Source organism: Mus pahari, chromosome 16, assembly GCF_900095145.1.
Source record: "Mus pahari chromosome 16, PAHARI_EIJ_v1.1, whole genome shotgun sequence".
Lineage (NCBI taxonomy): Eukaryota > Metazoa > Chordata > Mammalia > Rodentia > Muridae > Mus > Mus pahari.
The window spans coordinates 57524509-57544917 of NC_034605.1; the positions used below are offsets into that span (position 1 = coordinate 57524509).

Here is a 20409-nt window from a genome sequence, read left to right on the forward strand (position 1 = left end):
GTACTTAAGAAACCCCCCAGATCAAAGAGGAGGCTGTGCTCTCCAGAGAGCCTACACAGCGGAGCTGGTAGGTTGTGGTGTGGGGCACAGCTTTCTTAGCAGCACCTGGCCACTGACATCTCAAAATCAGAGCAGTACTCACAAGACCCTCTCAAGACTGGGCCTCCTAACATTTTCTTGTGTGAGAGCAGATGGGGAGGTCACCAGACATAGTGAGTTTCTCCCTGCCCAGTACCCAGCTGCATATGGTCTTGTAATCTCTGAAGCCCCACAGTAATATTAGGTGGAAGGTTGGTTGGGGGGTTGTCACCCATACTGTGGTGGGACTCTTCCATAACGTGGCTCTTTGGGGGCTACTCACCTTTCTGTAGATAAGCCAAATAAACCCAATAGTTCATGAGCTGGACAAGGTGAAGTTGTCTTTAGTCTGTCATTGGTGATCTGTCAGGCTCAAGTGAGTATTCTATTTGCTGATGAATAGTTCAATGAGTGGCTCTCAATGCTAAGAAAGATGCAAAAGGAGGGGTGGCCTGAAGAGTTCCTGGGGACAGTTAGCCTCTTTAGATAGAATAGGCAGCAGCTGACATTTGAACTAAGCTCTGAAGGACAAAGAGGGAAAATCAATTGTCTAAAGAGATTTGGGCTTGTAGGTATAGCTCAGTGGATAGAGGGCTGGCTTAGCATACATGGGGTACTGAGGTTCATCTCCAGCACCCTATAAATAAGGAGTGGTGGCACATACCTGTAATCCCAGTACATAGGTGGAGGTAGGACGATCAGAATTTGGGATCATCCTCAGCTACATAGCAAGTTTGAATCTGTGACCAGCAGGGACCATGAGACAGGGATGGTGAAAGGAGGGAAGGAAAGGGTAGAGAGGGAGGGAGGGATAGGGAAGGAGGGGAGAGAGAGGGAGAGAAGTAATTTTAAAAGCAAAGGCTGAGGCAAAATGGCCTTGGCCTGTGGGAGAAGCATGCTCATGGACCCTGTGAGGTGGGATCATGCTGGCCTCGAGCCTGAACTTTGGATCCCATTCTGGTTGTCCAGGAAGGCCTTAAACAAAAAAGTTAAACTATCGGATCAATGGCAGACGACCTCTCTGAGACACACAAAGAATGTTCTATAAGTAGGCAAAATGGAAAGCAAGGAGAGAGTGTTTGGAAAGACTCAACACCGTGCCTTAGCCAAGGCCAGAGCTGGTGGGGACAGCACAGGGAGAGGGATAAGCAGACAGGAAAGTTTCAGAACCGGAAGTGAGGTTCACAGAAGACCCTCTCTGGTGAGGTCCAAACGGATACAATAATGTAGACAACCCATCGCCAGAAAGACGATTCCCTAGAACTGGGGTGCTTTGGTCTAGAATAGTAGTAAAAACAGAAAGAAAAGCAAAAGAATCTAAGATAGAAATCCAGGTGCAGAGACTTCGTTGGCCCTTTCTGACGAGGACGAGGCATGAGATAAAGAAAATGGAGTGGCTTCAGTTTCTAGGAAAGAAACACAAAGATAGATCCAAGCAGATTGCTTCTTTGGTCCACTGGGAAGAATTATCTGGCTTCAGGACAGAGGAGCTGCTGTCTGAGAGGACCTACATGGTGGAAAGAGATAACTGACTGCCAGAAGTTGTCCTCTGACCCCTGCATGTGTGCTGGAGTATGGTCACCCACTTATACTAATCTCCACTACAAATAATTAATAAGCAAATATAGGGCCAGTGAAATGTCTCAGTGGATAAAGGTACTTTCTTGCCTCTCTCTCTCTCTCTCTCTCTCTCTCTCTCTCTCTCTCTCTCTCTCTCACACACACACACACACACACACACACACACACACTGGTAGTTTGAATGAAAATGGCCTCCATAGGTTCATATAGTTGAATGCCTGGTCCCCAGTTGGTAGAATTATTTGGAAAGGATTAGGGGTGTGGCCTGCTGGGGAGGGCGTGGCCTTATTGGAAGAAATGTGACACTGAGGGTAGGCTTTGAGGTTTCAAAAGTGCAGCCTGTTCCAGTTAGCTCTCTCTCACTTCATGCTAGTGGATTAGGTGTAAACCCTTAGCGACTGCCCCAGCACCATACCTGCTGGTCTGCTACCATGCTCCTACTGTAGTAACATGGACTCACCCTCTGAAACAATAAACTCTCATTAAATGCTTCTTTATATAAGTTGCCTTGGTATGGTGTCTCTGCATAGTAATATAAAAGTAACTAAAACACTCATATACACACACAAAACCAATTAGTAATAAATGATAAAAAATTGAAATATATGTAGTGTCATAAATAATAACAACAACAACAACAATAATAATAATAAAGCAACTTGACTCTGGATAGATGGTTCCATAGTTAAGAGCACTTGCTATCTATAACTCTAGCTCTGGTGGACCCTATGCCCACTTCTGGCCTCCTTGGGCACCCACATACATGTGCACAGAAAGAGACAGATAGATAAATAAATTGTAAAATAAAAATCTTAGATTGAAAAACTTAGATCTTTGGGGTTTTTTTGTTTGTTTTTTGTTTTTCTAAAGATGCAGGCTATTTGAAGAAAGGAACTAGCTGTGTATTCAATTCATTAATGTATGCTTAAAAATATACTTGACTTTTTTTTGGGGGGGGGGCAGAGTATCAAGACAGGGCTTCTTTGTGTAGTTCTGGCTGTCCTACAATTCATTCTGTAGACCAGGTTGGCCTTGAACTCAGAGATCTGCCTGTCTCTCCTTCTGGAGCCCTGGGATTAAAAGTTTGCACCACCACTGACTGCTCAGCTACTTGACATGAGTTGATACAAAGATTTATTTAAGTATAGGAGAGTGTTTTGCCTGCATGTCTGTATGTGCACTGTATGTGCACTGTATGTGCACATGCATGCAGTGGTGCCTATGGAGACCAGAAGAGGGTATTGGATCTCCTGGTACTAGAGCTACAGATGGCTGTTAGCTATGAGTGTATTGGGAATCAGCAAGTGCGTTTAACCACTGAGCCATCTCTCTAGTCCCCTAATTCATGAATGTCTCATACCCCCCTTACCACATTGCTCACAATCCTGAAGACTCTCTCCTCTCTTGCCATCAGCAAGGCACATGATTCTCCTTGTAATGGTGGGTCAGTGTCACCGTCTGACACAGGACTTTAGTCCAGGTTTACCTGCCTTTTCTTCTGACTTGTGCACTGCCATACAGACCTTTGGTTTTCTGACAACTTCCCCCCTCCCTGCCTCCAACACACACACACACACACACACACACACACACACACACACACACACGGTCCTTATTTATAAACCAGGACTAAGGCAAACTGACAAAGGATAAGGAACTCTGGGGGATGGTTATCATAGAGAGACTAAATGGCTCAGGCTTCCTCAACAAAAGGCTCATAGTTTGGTACTGACTGACCAAAAGCATAAATAGAAACAAAGCAAAAGTTTTAAAAAGAAAAAGAGGAATTTCAGAGCAGGGCTGGGATTCAAGAGCCTCAGCTCATCAGCCTCACTGAGCTACTCTGGGAAGACAGGCCAGGCTGACCCTGGCTAAGAGCCAGATTCCCAGCAGGCCTAGGGACTTGCTTTTAGTGCCTCTTCTTAGTCACCACAATCCAGCGGCTGCTCCAGGCTGGTCAGTGTAAAAGGTGGTGTTATGCCTGGAAGCCACCCTGTGCCAGGAAAAGGTCATGGCTCTGATGCAGCTGAGACCATGCCAGGCCCTGGAGAGAGCTGCTTCTTTACTCTCTACCAAATACAGATCCTCGGCATCGCCCTGCCTGGCCTCCTCCAGGGCTGCCTGTGCAGAGGCATTCCACGGTGCTGCAGAATTTGAATGGTGCTGCCTTGAATTTGGGTCCTGGTAGTTGAGGGGAACACAGTAGGCCTGGGGTTGAGCCAGGTTTCAGACCTGAGCCTTAAGGGGCTGGCAGCATGCACTTCCCGTCTCTAGGGACGTCTGCCCTGAGAACCCAGCCACCACACTGTAAAAGATGAGCAGTCACAGGGAGCTGAGGTTTCTGCCTACAGCTACACTGGCTACTCCATGTGGATGACAGTCGCCCTTAGCCCGGAACTGTGAGTCAGCCTATCCTATCTTGCTTTGGAGCAGAGATGAGCTGACCCCACCCACAGGTACTGCCCAAACTGCAGATCTGCAAGCACAATACATGATACATTATGTTGTAGGCTACTAAGATTGGCTGTGCTACATGGCACTGGGTAAATGGATTGCAATTCTCCTCTCCTCTTCCCATACGTCTGGACTTAACACCGTCCCATCTTCTATGCTGCTCCTGCCAGCTGACACATATTAACATCCTGGTGGACATCTTCAATTATTTTCATGGTGACAGTCTCCTGCAGTAGCCTGAGAACCTGACTGCAGTGGTTAATCCCTGCCCACCTCCAACCCCTGCGCATACCCCCAAGGGTTTCTCTGTGTAGCTCTGATTGTCCTGTAGACCCTCTGTAGACTAGCCGGGCCTCAAACTCACAAAGATCCTCCCTCCTCTGCCTCCCAAGTGCTGGGGTTAAAGGCATGTGCCATCATGCCCAATTTTGTGGAGGTTAATGATGTTTGTTTATTTAGTTGGAATAAAAGCCTCTATGACCAGGGCTTTAGTAACGTAGATCTTTGGATGTGTTTATGAGCTCATGTCCAGAGAGGACTGACTGAGGGGGCAAGGTTGCCTACACATGGGAAGCACCATTCTGTGGACTAGCTGAGGGTCACAGGTGAGGAAAAGGGGAGAAGGAGCTGAGTATGTTTCCCTTCCTCTGCTTTCTGGTCCATGAAAATATAGGCAGAGACTTCCCAGACACGAAAGACTGATTTCTGCGAAGTGTGAGCCAAATAAACTATTCAGAAACACAAGTCTTCAGGCTGAGCCCAGTCCCAAAAAACCAGAAACGTGGGAGCGTGTGTGCACAGGGGGCTATCACTGGAAGGTCAGAGGGCAACTTAAGGAAGCCAATTTTCTCCTACCATGTAGGTGGCAGGGATTGAACTCAGATCCTCAGGGTTGGTGGCAAGTGCCTTTACCTGCTGAGCCATGGCGTCAGTCCCCAGCAGCGCATTTTACAAGCCCTGCAACAAGGCTGAGGTCAGATCCTAGACTTGATTTCCTCACAGCCCGCTTTCCTTTATCCTAGAGGCGTGTGCTAACTGAGGTCTGTGCAGGTCCCCACCAGACCCCAGCACTGAGGGTACAACTTTAAAAACAACAGCAACAACAACAACAACAACAACAACAACAACAACAACAACCAAACGGTGCTAGGGCTGGAACCCAGGGCTGCTCAGCTCTACTCACGAATTTAGTGCCCATGGCTGCATGCCAGTGCCAAGCCCTGTGCCCCAGGTACCATGGTGTGGTTAGAGATGTGGGGTGACAACCATGGATGTGAGCCTCCAATTGAGAATGCCACCCTGCCTCTCTAGGAGAGGAGGTTGAGATGTTTGAGACCACAGGAGGCTGCAAAGCTTCTTGTCCCCCTCTTCCTAGTTGGTTCTCTACCCCTGCCCAGGGAGAGCTCTCACCTGATGTTGGTTGAGCGGTGAGCCAACTTGATGTCCCTTGAGCAGTGAGTTCTCTGGACCTCACGTTCTGAGTCCTACATCCACCTCCTGATCTTTAAGCTGAGGGGAATGAGGTTCCACGGGCTCAGGAACGTGGGTCAGCATAGGGAAGGATTTAACATGCTGGGTGACAGTGCCACTGTGCCTGGCCAGTGACATCCAGGTGAAGAACACTCAGATGAATTATTTTGGCAAGAGGCAAGGAGGGTATCTTAGTCAGGGATTCTATTCCTGCACAAAACACCAAGACCAAGAAGCAAGTTGAGGAGGAAAGGGTTTATTCGGCTGACACTTCCACATTGCTGTTCATCACCAAAGGAAGTCAGGACTGGAACTCAAGCAGGTCAGGAAGCAGGAGCTGATGCAGAGGCCATGGAGGGATGTTATTTACTGGCTTGCTTCCCGTAGCTTGCTCAGCTTGCTTGCTTATAGAACCCAGGACTACCAGCCCAGGGATGGCACCACCCACAATGGACCCTCCCAGACTTGATCACTAATTGAGAAAATGCCTTACAGCTGGATCTCATGGAGGCATTTCCTCCAGGGAAGCTCCTTTCTCTGTGATAACTCCAGCTTGTGTCAAGTTGACACACAAAGCCAGCCAGAACAGAGGGCAATCACATAATGGATGGGGGCTCTATGCCTTAGGGTACCAAACCCTCTAAATTCTCAGACAAATCACAAATGGTGCTTTTAATGCAAATTTCTCCCAGTCCCTAAACAAATGGTTACTTACCCTTTTGTTCTCTGGAGATAACCTCTCTTACAGCTCAAGCTGGCTGGTAACTCCCTCCCTCAGTACTTGGTACTGGCCCTGAACTCCTGATGCCCACTTCTACCTCCCAGAGGCTAGGATCACAGGCCTGTACCTGCCTGTTCACTGGTTGCTCCTTTACAAACTCAGCTGCTTCTAGAGCCAGATAAATACCACTAGATAATATTGAGGGCACAAACTGAGTGTGTAAATGGAACAGGGCTCTCCAGCATGTGTGTGTGTGTGTGTGTGTGTGTGTGTGTGTGTGTGTTGCTACCTCTGTCATCCTAGAACAGTCTGCTTCAAATTCAGGCTTTCCTGAGTAGGTCCGAAATACCTTAAGAGCAGACCCCCAAATATTGACCCTTACTTTTAGTTCTCTGAGTCTCAACTTCTACCGGAGGACAGGTTTTTCTTGACCCAGCTATGCAGGGTGATGAACAGGTAAGTCCCTATCCCACTCCCTCCCTCCCCCCTTTCACACCATCTCCTCTGCTCACCTGTCTGCTCAGGTGGGACTGGCTTCTCTTCTGGTTAAAAGCAAGGAGCTGTGGGCCTCTTAGTTGCTGGTGGAGCCTTGAGCCTTGTTATGGCCACTTCCGAAGTTGTGAGTCTACCCCATCCCCCCATCCGCCTTTCCCAGAGCAAACGAGTAGCTGGGGTGAAAGAAGTGGGGTTCAGGGGTCAGCTGGAATCAGAGCTTACAAGTCATTTTTGCTGTTGTTGTTTTTCCGAGACAGGGTTTCTCTGTGTAATCCTGGCTGTCCTGGGATTCACTCTCTAGACCAAGCTGGCCTTGAACTCAAGAGATCTGCCTGTCTCTGCCTCCTGAGAGCTGGGATCATGGACGGGTCTGCCACCCCTACCTGGCTACAGCTCACTCTTATTTCTTTCTCTGGTCAGATGAACAAAGTTGAGGGTGGAGGGCATAAGGAGGAGGTGGTGAAAGAAAAGCCATCAGAAGCAACCTCGGAGGGAGTCCAAGCAGGAGAAGCCAGAGATCTTCCTGGCTCCCTTAAGACTCCGAGGAGGAAGGCCCACAAAGAACAACCACCGGAGGTCCTGAGCAAGCTACATCCCCTGCAGTACCGGTGAGGAGGCCACAGAGACACTGTCCTGCTGAGAGGCCAGCCTCTGTGACCTTGGGTACTGCCTTCCACCACTCGGTGGGCTTATCCCTGTGGAGACTGGAGGCTTACGCCCCTCTCTGTAGGGATAACTGACTTCCCGCACTTTGTGGGGACTGCGTGTCCCAGATCTCACCTCCCACTTTACAAACTTGGCAGCCCAGGCACTGCAGGGCTGGGATACGTGAAGCCTCGACCCTCCATCTCCTGTTCCCCAGGTGGGTTCTGTGGTTCTTCAAGAATGACCGAAGCCGGGCCTGGCAGGACAACCTGCAGCTAGTCACCAAGTTTAACACTGTGGAGGACTTCTGGGCGTGAGTGTTCTGCCTTCAAGGAGCCCTGAGTTGGGGGCCAAAGGCATTATAGCCTGCCACCTTCTCAGGACTTTGTCAACATTTGCTGGGAGCTGAGGGTCGGTAGGTTCTTGTCAGGTCATGGTCCGCCCCCTCGAAAGCTTCTCAGGGCTTAAGGAGAACCTGGGGTCTGGAAGAAGCAGGAGTGAGCCCCGTGGCTCTGTGGCTTTGTGGCTCTAAGCAGGTTTTTTCCTCTCTAGAAATTTGGCTCAGCTATAGTAAGGATTATTAAGCCGCTGCCTTAGTGTGTGTGCCAAAGAGCTGAGAAAGGACAGGCTAACCCAGGAAGGAGGCCCAGCTGGAACGCCCTAACGATGTAGACTTCACCTGGCTTTTTTAGTTCGGACAAGTTCCCAGAGAAGGGATTCCAGGTGGCAGGGCCCTTGAGCGTGTGGAGGGTGTGGGGAGGCCCTGGGAGGTTGGAAGCCGGTGGCTGGAAGTTAGGTCTAGAGAGGGAGTTGGAAAGACAAGAGTCAGGAGAACCATGTGCTGCGAAGCCCTGAAACCTCTGTGTGGGGCGGGGTCTTTCCAGGGTGTACAGCCATGTCAAGCTGGCCAGCAAGCTCTCTTCCGGCTGTGACTATGCCCTGTTCAAGGTAGGCTCTGCTCCAGGGACTTGTTCCCCTGCTTTTCTCTCATGGATGAACTGGGGCATGGGCAGCTACAGACGCATGAGTCTGGAGAGGAGAGGGCCTCAAGGCTGGAGCCCAGGTTTTTGGCCTGGCTTCTAAATTAGTGTGGACATCAAAACTGCACGTGCAGGGTGGGCTGGGGGGCATCCTCACCATGTCCTGTCTCACCTTGGAGGTACCACCATCAGCACCTTAATCCTGCTCAGTAAAGGTGACAAGCGCAAGCATGAAGTTGCCAAAGGTGGCACCAGGGGAGCTCAAGGGGTGTGGGGCTCAGCAGGCTTTGGGGTCTTGGAAGGGGCCTGTGTGGAAGGCAGAGTGGCTGGAGGTGGCCCCTGCTGTGCAGGGGAGAGGTAGGTAAGAGAAGCATGCTTTAAAAAAAAGATTTATTTATTTTCTTACGTATGTGAGTTCACTATGGCTGTACAGATGGTTGTGAGCCTTCATGTGGTTGTTGGGAATTGAATTTTTAGGACTTCTGCTCGCTCCGGTCAACTCTGCTCAGGCCCAAAGATTGATTTATTATTATACATAGTACACTGTAGCTGTCTTCTGACCCATCAGAAGATCTTATGGGTGGTTGTGAGCCACCATGTGGTTGCTGGGATTTGAACTCTGGACCTTCGGAAGAGCAGTCAGTGCTCTCACCCGCTGTGCCATCTCTCCAGCCTGGAGAAGCATGCTTAATTAAGACCTGGGTCCAGAGCAGACTAGGCTCTGTGCAGAGGCAGCTTGGTGTCCACTTCTCTTTAAACAAAGGGAGGCGGTTGATCTGGCTCGCCCCACAGGAAGGCATCCAACCCATGTGGGAAGACAACAGAAACAAGCAGGGTGGCCGCTGGCTGCTCAGCATTGCCAAACAACAGCGCCACTTCGAACTGGACCGTCTGTGGCTGGAGACGGTGAGTGGGGGGCAGGGGAAGAGATGAGGGCGTGGCTTCAAAGCTGGTAGGGTAAGTGCCCTGTATCCAAGCCAGGGCACTTACCGTTCCCAGTTGCTGTGTCTGCTCGGGAATTGTTTTGAGGAATACAGCGGGGAAGTGTGTGGCGCTGTGGTGAACATCCGCACTAAGGGGGACAAGATTGCCCTGTGGACGAGTGAGGCAGAGAACAAAGCCGGAGTGATGCAGATCGGGTGAGAATCCCCCCCCCCACACACACACCCGTGGTACTGGGGGTCTGCAAGGGAAACCTCTGGCGCCCTTCAGACCGGCTCTCCCTTCTTCCTCACCCACTTGTATAAAAGAAGTAGGAATTTAGACCCAAACTATTTTTAATGAAAGTCGTCAGTTTCACTGAGGGATTCTACGACCGGTATTGGTCTATCTATGAGTAAGACATGCAAAACAGGTGAGGCTGGAGCTGGAACCAGGGAGATATATCTGAACAGAAGAACGGAGCCTGGGTTATGTGTGCCATCTTGCCCTGTCTCCAACATTAGGCAAATATACAAAGAGCGCCTGGGCCTCTCTATGAAGACCGTCATTGGGTACCAGGCCCATGCAGACACTGCTGCCAAGAGCAACTCCTTAGCCACGAACAAGTTTGTGGTGTGAGACCGGCTTCAGCCACTACTCAGTGGGCACCCTCCTCCTGCTGTTTGATGGACAGGGAAGACCACACTGTGGATTCTGGGGCAGGGCTTGGGGGAGGCAGACAGCCTGGTTCTTTCTCTCTCTTGGAACATGGATAAGCACCACTCCTTCGCTAAGGGCTCACCTGTTGCCCAGGTTGGCCTCGTATTTGTGGGCTTAAGCCACTCTCCTGCTTCAGCCTACAGACCTGGGACTGCCACAGCTCACCACTGTGCCTGCATCCATAATAACTTCTTCAGCAGGTTCTGGGCTCGGGCCTTGTGGCAGCTGTCCAATGCTTATAAACTACTCTTAATCACTAGCCCTGCACATGGCCGCTTGCCAAGGGCAGGGCGAAGCAAAGTCCTGGCTCAACCCTGGCAAACAAGGACGGCCGACTCCTGAGGCAGGCTCTTCTGTCTTGGGAGAAGGGTTCCAGGCCACTGCTACTAAGGGTTAGGAGTTCAGTTCTCCGTGAGCTTAAAGGCTTATTATGGGGTTACCCTCATCAGATCTGTAGCTTGGGTACCCATCCTAAAACCTGTTCTTGCCCTAGAGCAGTTATGATTGGGTCTTTCCCCCTTCCTCCCTCCCTCCCTCCCTCCCCTCAAGTATGGAGTATGTTAGAGAGGAATTTGTGTAAAGCCAGGTAGGACTGGGAATGCCCTGCGTCGCCGCCCATCTGAAGACAGTCCTGAGGGTTCTGTGTCTCCTCCTGCTGAAGTGATGGATGGATAAACCTTCATGAGTGAAGACATCACAGTGGTAGTTGGGCTTCACCGTGGTTTTGTTAGAAGGGGCTCACTTGACACTGATGGTGCTTAAGGCCCTTTCTGTATCTAAATAAACACTTCTGGAACCTAAACCTGGATCTGCTCGTCCTGTTTTGCGTCAAAAGGACTCTGGAGAGTCCCAGGTACCAAGGAAGCCAGAGAAAGCCCAAGTTGATATGGGATTGAGGCGACTGTAAGAATAGGCAAAACAGAACAGGCATGGCACGCCAGCCTGTTTGTATTCAACTCCACTGTGTGTGGATGCATGGCACTGTTCATTGGTCCCACTATTCCCAACCACTTATCCCTGGGGAATGGACTCCTCTGATTCTTGAATCTTAGACTGGAGATCCACGGTAATCACTCACACTTGGCTCACCAGCTTTGCCAGTTGGCTCATCTGGGGGCCTCTGGAGGACTTGGGGAACTGAAGGACTTAGAGAAGAGATAGGGACTCCTCAGAGGTGGGGGTTGCAAGGGGTTGAGTGTGGCTGGAGTGTAGCCAAAGCCTGGCCCAGAGGCAGGGTCTTGGGGAGGAGTGAGGCCTGTGGACCATAAAGAAAACCCCAAAACGATGTCTTGGGCGTGGCTCCAAGGAGGCGGACTGTGGCTCAGAACTGAGGCTGAGTAGGGCGGAGCTACAGGAGGACTGAGGCCGGTTGGAGGTGGGGTTTGGGGTGCATCAGAGGCGGGACCCGGTTTAGAGGGGGAGCTCGAGAACAGAGGTTGGCTAGGGCAGAGTCTTGGGCGGGGCGTAGGCGGGACTGCGGGAGGACAGCGGCTAGGCATGGGCGGAGCCTAAGGATTAATCCCGGCTGGGGGCGGAGTCGTGATTATGGGCGGGGCCCGTGAGGACTGAACTTGACTGGGACGGGGCGTGGGCGGAGCTCCAAGAAGACCGAGCCTTGCTGGGGCGGGGCCGGAGCGCTGTTGGAGGGCGGGGTCGGATGAGGGCACCGCACTCCGGGTGTAGCGGTCCGAGCTCCAGGGGCGGTGCCACAGCGGGCGGGGCAGCCGGTGAGCTGTGTGGCTTTGACCATGAAGCCGCAGCCACCGGGCTAGGCCCGGGGCTGCTCCAGGCCTGGGCGGCCCGCAGAGGGCTGGGCCGGTCCCCGGCTCGGGTTCCCGGGACGGCAGGTGGCCGCTCACCATGCCCGGCAAGCACCAGCAATTCCAGGACCCTGAGGTCGGCTGCTGCGGGAAATACTTCCTGTTTGGCTTCAACATTGTCTTCTGGGTGAGCGCGGGTCCGCTTCTCGCTCTGCGCTGAGGATGGGGGTTAGGGAGACTCAGTTGCTGGTGAGGGAGACCCTTCTCAGGAGCTTGCGACCAGGGACTGTCCCCCACCCCCTCCACCCCATGCCCTGTCCCCAACTACTCTGGGGAGCTACTGAGATAGCTGGGGGGCGGGACCCAGTTCCAGCAGGAGGTGCTGGGAGTCTCTCTTTGCAGCCCCAAGTTTGGTCGAAAAAGGGGGCGGCGTTTGCCGGAAGACTGCAGGGGCGCGGTAGTTGCGGACCAGCCCCGCCCCGCCTCCTGGCCACTCCAGCTCCCAGCGTGGTGCGGTGAGGTTCGCAAGGCTGGGTCCTAGCCCGAGTCTACCCTACAGACGCTCAGAAGCTAGTGAGCCAGGAGGGTAGGAGTGAGGAAAGCCAAGGCCTCTGCCTCTGTAGGGAGAGGAGCTCCAGTTGAGAACAGGGAGCTGTCCCTTGGGAGCAGAATTCAGCATTCCATAGCTGACCAAACAAACAGAGGCTTCCCTCTGTGTGGCATCTGTGTCCTGGTCCTGCCAAGTCATCTTTCTCTTCTCCCTCCCCCATCCTATCTCCAAAGCCGGGCTGTGCATGCTCTCCTTTACGCCAGGCCTTTCCCACTTGCACTCAGCAAGATTCAGCGGCTCTGTTCTCCACCCACGAGCCGCTGGGTTTGCCCTGTGGTGGGTGTCCTTGGATTTCAGCAGTCTTCTGTTCTGAAGGGTGTGGGCAGCTACAGGGAGCGCTGGCCTGGAAGTCGAAGGGCCTGAGTGTAGCAGGCCTTGTCCAGGGGCTTTTGGGCGAGCCTCTTTACTCTCTGGGCTTTAGTTCTCCAGCCTGGGAGGGGCCGGTATTGGAGTTTATCCTTCTGGGTTGTTAGATTAAATGAAGAGTTTTTGTTGTTGAGACAGGGTCTCACTCTAGCCCATTCTGGCTTGGAATTTGCTGCAGTTTTCCTGTCTGAGCTTCTTGGGTGCTGGGATTACAGGTGTGAGCCATCACACCCAGCTTCATAGCAAATGAGTTCTGATGAGGCACGTTCTCCCGACTCATTATTATCTGTAGTTTACAGATAGGGGACTGAATGAATAGATGGTAAGAGCTTAAATCATTTGTCTCGAGAAACAGGTGATTATCACTGGGTGGAGGGAAGGAAGAGCGGCTAAGTAACTCTTCGGGGAGGGGGATGAAAGTCCTGGCCTGTTCCTGGGGTGGGGGTGGGGGTTCGGGCAGAGGAGTAAAGGTGGGCAGAACATTAAGGTCCTATGCTTGGGTGGCATGGGGCAGTCAGGGTTTTAAAGCAGAGCTGGATTAGATCTCGTTGGCTGCAGGTGTATGGAAAGGTGACAGAGGATCTGGAGATGGGAAGGAATCTGGAACCTTGAATTCCTGATGTCCCATCTCCCTAGTGTGGGGATTATAGGTCTGTGCCTCCCTGCCCACCTCTCCGTATGCCGTCTGGATGCCACCGAGGTGTCATCTGGGCAGCCTGTGCTCCTGATGGCACCTTAATCTTATTGTCTTGCTTGGAGAGCCCTGATGGTCAAGGCAAGCCACCCTCTTTCTCATCTCTGACCCCTAGCAGCTCCTTTGAGGAAGGCACATCATCAGAGTAGAGAGAGACTACCAACACCCCATCTCCACCCACCCTTTCCTTCCCCGGTGCTGGGTTCTGTCTGCTGCTGTATCCTCCCTGGAAATGGCTTCTCTATGCTGGCTCTGGGGGCTTGCCCCAAGCATCATGTCACCTGCCTCATCCCGTCTGATTCACCTCATCTTTGGACAAGAGACCAGCTAATGCTTTGTTTTCCCCAAACTTCTCCTTGTTCAACTCCACTCCTCCTGCTGCTGCTTTGTCAAATGTCCTGGCCTCCTGATCAGCCTCCCTCTGCCCGCTCTGTGCTCTTCACCCCAGGCTACAGCCTTAACCTCTTCCCTAACTCCTCTCCACAGTCATTTCAGCTTGCCGGGACCCTGACATCTCCCTGGCCCCAGACAAGCACATTCACACCCCACCCTCACCTTCTGTTTCAGACACCTCAGTGCCTTAGCACGGTTAGCCCTGTGAGCACACTAGAGGACAGGCTAGCCCCACTCTCTGCCCTCTCTGCCCCTGCATAGAGGAAATACCGAGCAAATAAACAGACTCTCCTAAGTGTCTGGAGAGGGCGGGGGGGCAGCTGGGGTTTGAGTGGCAAGGAGGACCAAGAGGGAGAAGAGTTCTGGGCAGAGCATCCAGAAAAGGCAAGGAGCCCATGGCCATCACTTGCTACCTAGTGAGGTCAGCCTTGACCTCCGCAATGAGACCCTGTCTCAAGAAGCCAAAACAAGGGCTAGAGAGATGGCTGGGGGGGGGGAGGGGAGGGCGGTTTGAGAGCCCTGACTGTTCTTCCAGAGGTCCTGAGTTCAATTCCTAGCAACCACATGGTGGCTCACAACCATCTGGAATGGGATCCAATGCCCTCTTCTGGTGTGTCTGAAGACAGTGACAGGGTACTCATATACATAAAATAAATAAATCTTAAAAAAAAAAAAAAAGCCAAAACAAAGGTACAAGCATGCCTGAGGCCAGATGTTTTCTGAGCCAGGCTGGGGCCTCTCTGGATTTTCCTCCGTGTTGAGAGAGGCCTCGGAGAGTCCAGGAAGAGTCTGATGTCCAGCCTGAGGCTTGAGTAGCTTCTGTTCCTCTAGCTAGCCTGTGGGAAAGACCTCCTGAACAGTGTCCTTGCTGCCAAGTCCTATGCACAGCTTTGGGGGATAGGGGCGGGGCTAAGTCCCATTCACAGCACGGGGTGGGGGCGGGGCTAAGTCCCATGCACAGCCTTGGGGGTGGGGCATGTCTCTCAACTTCCTGATGGCCAAGGATGGGTCAAGGGTGGTCAAGAACCCTGGTGCTGGGGCCCAGCCCTGAACTCTCCCTGCTGTTGTAGGTGCTGGGAGCCCTGTTCCTGGCCATTGGCCTCTGGGCCTGGGGTGAGAAGGTAAGAGAGAGGGGCTGCCCAGGGGTTAGGGGGAGGGGAGTCACTCCCTCACACTTGTCTGCTCCCTGGTGCAGGGCGTTCTCTCCAACATCTCGGCGCTGACAGACCTAGGCGGTCTTGACCCCGTGTGGCTGTTTGTGGTGGTCGGGGGAGTCATGTCAGTGCTGGGCTTCGCCGGCTGCATCGGGGCCCTCCGGGAAAACACCTTCCTGCTCAAGTTCGTGAGTCTCTTCTCAAGTCTTTACCCTAGATCCCCTCAGAGACCCCCTAACCACTTTCCGTTCAGTTTTTGCCTAGTCAGGGTGACCAGACAAGGAACAGGTAAAACCGCGCTGTCTTTTATCAACATAAGGGGCAGGGAGCAAGCTCAGTGGCAGAGCATTCGCCTAGCAGGGCCAGTAGGGGGCAGCACTTAAGCAATAGAGGGTGGAGCCTGGAGCCTGCAGAGGTAGTGGGAGCTCTTCCCTGTCCACAGATGCCACGCCTCTTCAATGCCCGCCATCTGTGTGCTCCCCAACCCAGTTCTCTGTGTTCCTTGGCCTCATCTTCTTCCTGGAGCTGGCGGCGGGGATCCTGGCCTTCGTCTTCAAGGATTGGATCCGAGACCAACTTAATCTCTTCATCAACAACAATGTCAAAGCCTACCGGGATGATATCGACCTCCAGAACCTTATCGACTTTGCTCAGGAATATGTGAGTGTGGGCCTCATGCGTGTGACCCCTGATGGACACGTGAGAGAAGGAGCAAGTTCTGTGTGTGCCCGGATCGTTTCCTAACCCACCCAGGCCAGTGGATGCCAGGGAAGGAAACTTTGAGAGCCCCTGTCCCAGAAGAAGCCAGCCCCTGCTTATTCCGTAAGCTTCCTTGTGCCTAGCCCTAGAGAGACACAGGCTTGTGAATCTGTGTAGAGGAGGAAATGGAGCATACACTGCAGTCTCTCTTTCTATTCAGTCTGCGCCCAGAGGACCTGCTAGGGCTGTGTTGCTGATGCCCCTTGACTGTGCCCCAGTTTTTGTACAGTTTTCACCCATCAACCCTCTTCTTTCACTTTGAGCATTGACACTTAGGTTTGGTGACAGGCAAGGAATGCATTGCTGGGCGATTTTGTCCTTGTGCAGACGTCAGAGCAAAAACTACACTTGTTTCATTTATTTTTTTTCAACTTTATGTGTATGAGTGTTTTGCATATGTGTGTGTGTGTGTGTGTGTGTGTGTGTGTGTGTGTGTGCATACCAAGTGTTTGCCTAGTGCTCGAAGAAGCCAGAAGAGGGCACTGGATCCCTGGAACCGGAGTTACAGACAGTTGTGAGCTGCCACAGTGTTGGTGCTGGGACTTGAACCTGGGTCTTCAGGAAGAGCAGCCAGACTAGCTTATTTTCACCCAGCATCCTGCACCATCTATAACTGCATGCCCTGTACTTAGAGCCACGGAAACCCTCCTCACCTGCACATTCCAGTCCTTATAACCCAACCCCTGGGACCACCCCTTGTCACACCCAGTCACCTTCACCAAGATTTGGCTCTGGGGCTCAGCAGTGCCCTGAAGCTGCGAAGGGCAGAGGCAATCCTGTAGCCTGCAGTTCCTTTCTCTATTCAGTATGGAATTGGGACAGGCCTGGCATATGCCAGGCCCTGAGCCAGGTGCGGGGAGATTCAGTGTTTTTAAAATGTGCAGCCTGTTCCCTTCGCGAAGGCAGTGCGCTGGGGAGAGGATGCTGAACAAATAAACTAGGGCTGGGGGAGGGGCAGCGGAGGTGGGGGCAGGAGGAGGGACCGCACCACACCCACCACACTGGGGAGGGTGGAAATGGAGCCAGCAGGGCAGAGCAGGGGCAGCCTTTGAACTGTGTGACCTTGCCACCTCCGTGAGGAGGGGAGTAAGGAACAGGCCGGCTCCCCAGCAGAGACAGCAGGCACTTGGCAGGTGACAGAGCAGGTGCTGGCTCAGCTGTGTCTGAGACCTGCTCACACAAGCCACATGGCCAGGCATCACGCCCGGGCTATGCTTACAGGGTCTGAGTCTGTGGCTAGAGCTGTCCCGCGCTCACCCGGGAACCTTTGTAGCCTCGTGACCAGCTTTTCAGCAGCTGGCACAGCTCACTCGGGGCTCTGCCCCGTCCCAGGCTCTTGCACTGCAGACTCAGGCTTGTCATGGCCACATCTGGCAAGACTAGCAAGCGCATTCTGGGGAAGCGAACTGGGGCTCCACCAGGATGCCAGCAAGCATTTGTGGAGGGGACTGGGATGGAAAGGGGGCAGGGAGGGAAATCTGGCTGGGCTTCCTCTCCTGTCCACGAAGTGAGTCTGGAATGCCTCTGTCCTCCCAGGGCGTGGCCTTGCTCTTGCCCCTTAGGGAAGTCCATGAGGAAGCCGCAGCCTGCAACTCAGTGCCTCACCTCTCGGGGTCTCCTTACCCACTCTTGATTCCTAGGAGCTCTGACCTGTTTGCTGCGGGGAGTGGAAGCTGGCCCCCCCAGCCAGCCAGCCAGCCAGCCTTCTCCTTTGGGTGAGACTCTAGGGTTGGGCCTGGGTGCCAGCTGTTCACTCTGGACACTTCTCTCCCCCTAGTGGTCTTGCTGTGGCGCCCGAGGGCCCAATGACTGGAACCTCAATATCTACTTCAACTGCACTGACTTGAACCCAAGCCGCGAGCGCTGCGGGGTGCCCTTTTCCTGCTGTGTTAGGGACCCTGCGGTAAGGGGGCCCTGGGAGGAGGGAGGATTCCTTAGCAGTAGGGGGTGCATGCCAGTGTGCTCTGGTGTCCATGAGAGAGCACCAAGAAGTCTAGAGTTTCACTGCGGATGAGCAGACATGGTAAATCCTAAGCTTCTGCTTGCTTTTCTATGAAGGAGGGGCACTAGAGTTGAGGACCCAGGTGAGCCAGTGGGGGTTCCCTTAGCCTATTGCTAATGGCCTGTCTCCCCTCAGGAAGATGTCCTCAATACCCAGTGTGGCTATGACATCCGACTCAAACTGGTGAGAAGGGTGGGGACAGGGTTGAGGGTAGCCTGGAATACAGGGGGTGACATGGGAACCTCTCATAAGGTCTTGTGGAAAGATGTAAGGGCTTCTTCAGGGTGGAACTGGCCTGGGTAGGTTTGAGGTACTGGATTGCTCATTCCACCTCTGTGGAGAACCTGTTGTGGTTGGCATCGCTCTAGACCTTGGTTGATCCAGAGCTAAGGCGCTCTGGATGCTACACTCAGAGAATAGGAGGAGAAAAACATGAAATTGTAGGCACATCAAACGGACAGCTCTGAGACAGCTCAGGTGAGAACGTAGAAGGTTGACAAGTAGAGTCTGAGTCAGAGAAAACCTCTTCAGAGCAGACAGCCAGGCTAAGACCCAGAGAAGGAGCCATCTGTGCAAAGGCCCTGTGGCAGAATTCCAAGGAGCTGACATTGTTGGGGAGGGCACTGGAGCAGGGGTGGGCTGGGCAAGGTGGAAGAGGGGCGGGGGATCTGAGCTGAGGTGGGCAGGCCGTACCTGGTTCCATGTCTCCTTAGGAGCTCGAGCAGCAGGGCTCCATCTACACCAAAGGCTGCGTGGGCCAGTTTGAGAAGTGGCTACAAGACAACCTGATCGTGGTGGCCGGGGTCTTGGTGGGGATCGCCCTCCTCCAGGTACAGCCTTGGCTCGCCCACCCTCCTCCTGCCTGAAGCTCTCCCTCTTCTTCCTCAGCTGCTCTCTGTCTTGCAGATATTTGGCCTCTGCTTGGCCCAGAACCTCGTGAGTGACATCAAGGCGGTGAAGGCCAACTGGTGAGGCTGCCAGGGGTGATGGCCACGTGCCTGGCCCACGGGGCTCTAGTGGGGTCCTCCCAGGACACTCTGCCTCGCTCACAATGGCAAGGCCTGTGGGACGTCTGTTATGACCTGAGCCGGAGGTTTTGTGACCTTGGTGCTCATTACCCCCTGAGGAAGCCACTGGGGCTGGACTGGGGCGGTTTGCCACAGAGCTCTGTGTGGGGTGTGTACCTGTGTGTGTGCATGCACACTTCTAAGTGTACCCGGAGACTCCACCCCGCTGCTGTGAGGTGGTGGCCCTTCCAGAGCTCTAAGGGGGGGGGCGGATGGAGGGTAGGACAGGTACCTGTGACCCCTGGTCTACTGTGGGATGTATCTGTGTGTGGCTTAGGAGCCTGCTGTCTCAGACCTCTCCATACTCACCATGACCTTGAGCCTGCCCGGAGCTTGCCTTGGCCTCAGTGTCACAGCCTCTGAAATGGGTCCAAGAATTCTCTCTCTCGCTTGCCTCTCAGGATCACACATGGCGATGGCTACAAACGACTCAATAAACAACACTTTGAAAAACAGTGGTTTATGTTCACCGTCTTCGAAGGTTCTGTTGGCAGCGTGGCCTCTACAGAGCTCTCCAGTGAGGACGACCCTGGCCTGAATCCAACCAAGTCCTCTTAGGTGTGGGTGGACTATGCTCTTGAGGAAGCCTTTCAAATGGGTATATTGCCTTAAAGGTCACATCTCCTGTTCCCCCCTGGGCGATGGCTGTGTCATCTACAACGGGACACAGAGGCACCTCACCTGGTCTGTTCTATGTACCTGACCGCTAGTATCTGAGAGTTGACCTTTCCAACCTCTGTGGGTTATCCCTGGCTGGTACGTCTCAGCCTCAAGAGAGGCATAAAGATCTGAAGAACGGGGAACTGGAGATCACCCCTAAGAGGGTACAGCCGGTGGGTCCCAGATGTGCTAAGGCCTGAGGTGGGTGTCAGAATGCCCACGAGAGTGGCTGAGTTCTGGGCCAGGGGCAAGGGACTACTCAGAGAATACCTGGTATCTGTGAGGGAAATCCGTTTTGAGGTCAATGGTTGGTTGGTTCAAAAAACTTTCACGCCTGCAGTTCTGCCTTGTGACCACTAGAGGGCACACGGGCACCACATTCTCTGCTGCTGATTTTCCTTACAACACATTTCAGTACCTTCCGGCTTACCTGGGGTGGCCTGCAAACTTGTAAAGAAGCAAAGCAGCTCAGGCTTGGATAATCTAGCTGCCCAGAGGGGTGGTCTGTGTCAAATGACCCTTCCCTGCTCTGGGCAAATGGAGGGGCGGACTGGTTCAAAGGTCGCCGCTTTGGTGCGCTCTGTTCTCTCAGTTGAGTTACAAGAGTGGAGTAGAGCAGGGAGACCTGGTTTGCTTTGGTCTCCACTGGCACTGGAGACCAGACAGAGGAAGACACAGGTTCTGTGATGACGAATCTGTGCAATCCGGGTGGGAGGTCAGGGGAGCCCGGAGGGAACTGTTGAGACAGGTCCTCATCCACGGGTGCTGACCACAGTCAGTTGTAATAGATTGCCGTGGTGCGGGAACGCAGGGCTGACACGGGAAATCTTAGAGTAGCTGAGAGTCTGCTGCAGGCTGTTGGAAGACGGCCAGATTTAG

The 20409-nt window shown here is 53.1% G+C and overlaps 2 protein-coding genes across 6 annotated transcripts; both read left to right on the plus strand.

Annotated features, from left to right (window-relative positions):
• The first annotated feature begins 6905 nt into the window (after positions 1-6905).
• Positions 6906-10065, plus strand: Eif4e1b (eukaryotic translation initiation factor 4E family member 1B). Of its 4 annotated transcripts, none has more exons than XM_021215861.1 (7): positions 6906-6923; positions 7220-7407; positions 7662-7757; positions 8329-8392; positions 9217-9330; positions 9424-9563; positions 9870-9984. In XM_021215861.1, the coding sequence occupies exons 1-7, from the start codon at positions 6906-6908 to the stop codon at positions 9982-9984; spliced, it is 735 nt and encodes a 244-aa protein (XP_021071520.1). The 4 variants fall into 4 exon arrangements, with proteins under 4 accessions (XP_021071520.1, XP_021071521.1, XP_021071523.1 ...); XM_021215862.1 differs by having other exon boundaries at positions 6906-6920; XM_021215863.1 differs by lacking the exon at positions 6906-6923 and adding an exon at positions 6924-6999 and having other exon boundaries at positions 9870-10065.
• Positions 10066-11759: 1694 nt separating this feature from the next.
• Tspan17 (tetraspanin 17) lies at positions 11760-19663 on the plus strand. Of its 2 annotated transcripts, none has more exons than XM_029547488.1 (9): positions 11760-12012; positions 14959-15009; positions 15084-15230; positions 15532-15702; positions 17579-17704; positions 17939-17986; positions 18517-18633; positions 18710-18771; positions 19272-19663. In XM_029547488.1, exons 1-9 carry the CDS (start codon positions 11926-11928, stop codon positions 19426-19428), a joined length of 966 nt encoding a protein of 321 aa, XP_029403348.1. In that variant the 5' UTR covers positions 11760-11925; the 3' UTR covers positions 19429-19663. The 2 variants fall into 2 exon arrangements, with proteins under 2 accessions (XP_029403348.1, XP_021071250.1); XM_021215591.2 differs by having other exon boundaries at positions 19148-19304.
• The last annotated feature ends 746 nt before the right edge of the window (positions 19664-20409 follow it).